Source organism: Brassica napus, chromosome C3, assembly GCF_020379485.1.
Source record: "Brassica napus cultivar Da-Ae chromosome C3, Da-Ae, whole genome shotgun sequence".
NCBI classification, from domain to species: Eukaryota; Viridiplantae; Streptophyta; class Magnoliopsida; order Brassicales; family Brassicaceae; genus Brassica; species Brassica napus.
This window is the reverse complement of record NC_063446.1, coordinates 43,048,652-43,054,094: the sequence shown is the minus strand read 5'-3', so window position 1 is coordinate 43,054,094 and position 5,443 is coordinate 43,048,652. Positions and strand designations below refer to the sequence as shown.

The 5,443-nt window shown below is 36.0% G+C and overlaps 1 protein-coding gene across 1 annotated transcript; it reads left to right on the top strand.

Annotated features, from left to right (window-relative positions):
- The first annotated feature begins 2,443 nt into the window (after positions 1–2,443).
- Positions 2,444–4,728, top strand: LOC106387820 (probable protein S-acyltransferase 5). The gene is made up of 5 exons (XM_048751659.1): positions 2,444–2,699; positions 3,055–3,237; positions 3,317–3,616; positions 3,689–3,922; positions 4,004–4,728. The coding sequence occupies exons 1-5, from the start codon at positions 2,589–2,591 to the stop codon at positions 4,505–4,507; spliced, it is 1,332 nt and encodes a 443-aa protein (XP_048607616.1). The 5' UTR covers positions 2,444–2,588; the 3' UTR covers positions 4,508–4,728.
- Positions 4,729–5,443: the final 715 nt, after the last annotated feature.

The window sequence follows — 5,443 nt, the reverse complement described above, 5'->3', positions numbered from 1 at the left end:
CTTTATATCAAAACTCAAAACAATGATATATTGATTGCATGCTTATATGTTGATGACTTGATATTCACTGGCAACAATCCGATTATGTTTGAAGATTTCAAGATGGAGATGACAAAGGAGTTCGAGATGACCGACATTGGATTGATGTCATACTACCTTGGCATTGAAGTAAAGCAAGAAGAAAATGGAATCTTCATTACTCAAGAAGGCTATGCTAAAGAGGTGCTTAAGAAGTTCAAGATGGATGACTCAAATCCAGTTTGCACGCCAATGGAATGTGGAGTCAAGTTATCAAAAGAAGAAGACGGAGAGAGTGTGGATCCAACACTCTTTAAGAGTCTAGTTGGAAGCTTACGCTATCTAACGTGCACAAGGCCCGACATCCTACACGCAGTTGGAGTTGTGAGTCGATACATGGAGCATCCAACAACAACTCATTTCAAAGCAGCGAAGAGGATCCTACGCTATATCAAAGGTACAATCAACTTTGGCTTGTACTACTCTATTTCTGACGATTACAAGCTTGTTGGATATAGCGATAACGATTGGGGTGGAGATGTAGATGACCGGAAAAGCACAAGTGGCTTCGTGTTTTTCATTGGAGAAACTGCTTTCACATGGATGTCAAAGAAGCAACCAACTGTCACTCTTTCTACTTGTGAAGCGGAGTATGTGGCAGCTACTTCATGTGTTTGCCATGCTATTTGGTTACGAAACTTGCTAAAGGAGCTGAACTTACCACAAGAGGAGCCAACGAAAAACTTTGTGGATAACAAGTCAGCAATAGCATTGGCGAAGAATCCAGTCTTCCATGATCAGAGTAAGCACATCGATACTCGTTATCACTACATAAGAGAATGTGTTACCAAGATGGATGTGCAATTGGAGTATGTGAAGACAAATGATCAAGTAGCTGATATCTTCACCAACCCACTCAAGCGAGAAGACTTCATCAAGATGAGGAGCTTACTCGGAGTAACCAAATCAAGTTTAAGAGGGGGTGTTGAAAACTAAACTTGATTTGGATCAAACATCATTGGGTTAATCATGTGTTGATCCAAAACTTAGCCCAAATTCTAGAAAAATCATCCACCTCCTTAAAATAAAAATCTAGATATTCTTATAGAATTATCTAGAAAATTAGGATAAAATAATCTAGATATTATGTTAGAATTATCTAGATTTAGGATTAAAATATTTGAGATATTTTGTATAATGGAGGCTATAAATACCTCCACTCCCCTCTCATTTTGTATCACCAAGAAATAATCCAAGTTTGTAAGAAGTAATAAACTCCTCTTCTAAGTTATATAATCTTTCTTCTTCACAAAACTTCTTTCTCTTCAAACACTTAAACACTTTCTCCATCCTTATAAAGTTTTTCATTCCAACATGATCTCCGGTGTATCACAGCGTGGCTTTCTGATGACATTACATACGCCTCTGGTGGCTCATGATTGATAGTCGTGCCTGGTCGCGTTGGAACGGTGGTTGGTGGCTCATTCGTTCCTCATAACGGCAACGAACAACGTCGCTGGATCTTCAACATCAATGCTTTGTCTCTGGTGGTGAATAATTGATCAAGTCTCGTCGTCAACAATACAACGTCTCGTCATTAGTGATACCAATGGATGTCACGTAAGCAGAACAAAAAGAAGAAGATAAACAAAAGTAAAAGAGATGATGAATAAGGAGATCAAAGGAGGAAGAAGACAAGAAGTGATCTTTCTCTTTGACTGATGATAAAATGACGAATGGTGATGAATAGATTATGCCCAGATGCCAAAATAAAAGGCTATAAGTTTCAGTATATAAACTTGTTAACAGATGCAACTTGTTAAAAGACACGGCTGTAGAAAAGTTGTGGTTTAAGAGAGGTGTTGTTTTGGAGAAGACAACAAAGGAAACGTCTTTTGGCAAAATAAATTGATGACGTCAGACTATTCTATAAGCCCATAGATAGATGCCAAAATAAAAGGCTATAAGTTTCAGTATATAAACTTGTTAACAGATGCAACTTGTTAAAAAATACGACTGTAGAAAAGTTGTGGTTTAAAAAAGGTGTTGTTTCGGAGAAGACAACAAAGGAAACGTCTTTTGGCAAAATAAATTGATTACGTCAGACTATTCTACAAGACAATATCCAAACCGTTAGATTATAAAAGTCAAACAAATTTGACTGTTGGATTAAATTTTTTTTTCCTATAAAAAACTAGTAACGTGATGAATCACTAAAATCTGGTTTCCTATTATATACAGATAGATTCACATATTGTTATCTAAAACTATTACACCGTTAATTTGTGCGAAAAAACAGTAACCGACAAGAAAAAAAAGATCCATGAAGTAATTTACGAAAAACTGAATCAAATTCAATTAATTAAAACGCTTTGAATAAGTTGAATAGTAAAAGGGGGAAGGTGGTTTAAGGGACGACCAAGTTAAGTAGCCGCCGGAGAAGAAAAAAAACATCCCAACCCAAACTCTTCTCCTCCTTTTTTTTTTTTTTTTTTTTTTAATTTCTTCATTAATATTAATTGCTCAAAGACTCTCCTCATACCAAAAAGCGCGACTTTTCCTGGTTTCCGATGTTACCCTCGCAGCCGCAAGATCGCCATCTCGGAGCTCCGGGTCCTAGCGGCGGCTGTGGTGGTGGAGATGAGCTGATTAGAACGTATAAGGGTTGGAAAGGGGATAACGTGAGCTTCTCTTTCTCTTCTTATGATTTCGTTTTCTGGGTCCGTTAGATTTAAGAGCCTTTTGAGTAAGATCTGAATCGAAAGCTTCACTCTTTTGGTGGATTTAAACATATATTATTCCTTGTTTACCCACGAGTTATGGGAATCTGATCATAATCTCTCTTTTTCTGGGCTCATTCTTACAAGTTGACTTTAGGGAATTTATTTGTGCAGCTTTCTTGATTGACTTTGAAGTTGTTTTCATCTAATAATTCACCAAGATTTGTGTTTTCCCTTAAGAGAATTCGAGGAAAAAAAAAAAAAAAACTCTTGCAAGAACCCATTAGCTAACCATGACTGCATATCATTTTTTCAGGTGTTCTGCTTTGGAGGAAGGCTTGTGTTTGGACCCGATGCTCGAACTATACTCATCACCATCTTCTTGATCACTGCTCCTGTCACTATCTTCTGCGTTTTCGTTGGCAGAAAGTTTATTGATGACTATCCTCACCATAGAGGAGTATCAATTCTCGCCATAGCTGCTGGTCTTAATTTACTGGTAAGTCGAAATGTTAGTTCCCTCATTCCTCTTCAGCATCTTGATACTAAAATAGTTCAATCTTTTGTTGTGTCCACAGGATCTAGTATTTCTGTCTCTAACCTCGGGGAGAGACCCTGGAATCATACCGCGTAATCTGTATCCTCCTGAGGCAGAGAGTATTGAAAGTAACGGAGAGCCACGTCTTGCTCATACTCCTACTCAGACCAGGTTGCCTCGGACAAAAGAAATGATTGTGAATGGAATCACTGTCAAGATCAAATACTGTGACACGTGCATGCTTTACAGACCACCCCGTGCTTCTCACTGCTCCATGTGCGATAACTGCGTTGAGAAATTTGACCACCACTGTCCATGGCTTGGTCAATGCATTGGATTGGTAATGGCTCTTAAACGAAATCGTCTTTGTTATATCTCTGAAAACGCTTATTATCTTTTGTTTAAAATGCAGAGAAACTACAGGTTCTACTTCATGTTTGTATTGTGTTCGGCTCTTCTCTGCATTTATATCCATGTGTTTTGCTGGATCTACGTAAAGAGGATAATGGATGGTGAGAAGATAAGCATCTGGAAGTCGCTTATCAAGACTCCTGCTTCCATCGCCCTAATACTCTACTCTTTCGTCTCTGTCTGGTTCGTTGGTGGGCTTACTGGTTTCCACTTGTACCTAATCAGTACCAATCAGGTAAAGCTCTTGTTTCATTACAAAACCGTTTGAATAATGTAGCTTCTTGCTAACATTCGCTTTCTGTTGTGGGTTTTGCAGTCAACTTACGAAAACTTTAGGTATCGGTATGATAGACATGAGAACCCTTTCAACAAAGGGATAGTTGGGAACTTCATGGAAGTGTTCTGCACAAAGGTTCCCTTATCTAAGAACAGTTTCAGAGAAAAGGTACCAAAGGAGCCAGCGATCCCACCAAGGATAGTAAACGGACCCATGTCAAGCCCGAGCTTGCAGAAAGTTTCCCACGACATAGAGATGGGGAGAAAACCTGTGTGGCACGAGACGGTAGAAGAAGAGCTCGGTGACTTGGAAAAGGACATGGAAACAACGGTTACATCGAGGGATTTGAGCAGAATGCTTCCACCAGAAGAATCTGAAGGGCGTGGGATTATGCATTCAAGAGAGTCGAGCAGGGGAAGGAGAGGAAGTAGCTGGGAATTCTCAAGCCGTGTTAACGAAGATTTAAGAACAAGAGATGAGTCTGTGTCGATAAGAGTTGGTGAAGATAGCTCAGAGTCTTCAGGCAATGTTGCTTCCAGATAAATTACAGGTTGAGATATCTGATGCAGCAACATTTAGAAGCAGAACTGGAACTGGTATAGCATGGTTATAGTCTCCGGTTTAAGCCAATTACACTATTAAAAAAGCCTAAGAAAAGATCAATCAAGATTTTGATTCATTCAGGTTTACTTGTTTGTTTACATCATTGTAACGAGTTTGTGTAAAGTAAATGTTTTATTTGACAAGAAAGCTTTTTTAAATTACTGGTAAGAAACATACAGTCACAGACCAAGGTACCAATATAGGCATTTACGTACCTTCGGTTTACTTGAGAAAGCATCTGAGAGTAAAAGCCCCTGATTGGCAGAGCAGTATGCTCTTTTAAGGCATTGGCAGAGCAGTATGCTGCAGGACATATATGTTTTTGCTAACTGTTTAATATGATGATTGGTAGAGCAGTATCAGTATACTATTTAAAATTATTATAAAAATTAGTATATAATATATAATATATTTATTTTTAATTAGTATATTAATATATTTATTTTTAATGAATATATTTCTAATATATATATATATATATAAATATATTAACATATAAAATTAAAAAGATATATAATTAATTTATTTTATTTAAAAATTTAAAAATTATGTTTATATCGAAAAATATTATTTAAAAATAAATTTCATAATTAAAATATATATATTTTAAAATAATATTTCACATTTAAAATAAATTAAATTATATAAAATTAAATTATATATTTTAAACGTGAAAAACTATTTAAAAAAAATATTTTTATTATAAATTAATTTTAGAAATCAAAATTATATTTTCTGGATATAAAAATAATTTTATGATATTATTAAATAAAATAAATTAATTAATTATATATTTTCCTTAATTTTATAAATTATAGATGCAAATGCTCTTATAAAAGCTTCATGTGAAAGCATTGGCCAGAGAGCATTTGCATT

What these genes read in the sequence shown, in the direction of transcription:
- LOC106387820 (XM_048751659.1), top strand. Translation starts at nt 2,589, where the DNA reads ATGTTACCCTCGCAGCCGCAAGATCGCCATCTCGGAGCTCCGGGTCCT. An exon ending in AGGGTTGGAAAGGGGATAAC is followed by an intron (nt 2,700 to 3,054) that starts GTGAGCTTCTCT and finishes TCATTTTTTCAG; the next exon opens with GTGTTCTGCTTTGGAGGAAG. An exon ending in CTGCTGGTCTTAATTTACTG is followed by an intron (nt 3,238 to 3,316) that starts GTAAGTCGAAAT and finishes TTGTGTCCACAG; the next exon opens with GATCTAGTATTTCTGTCTCT.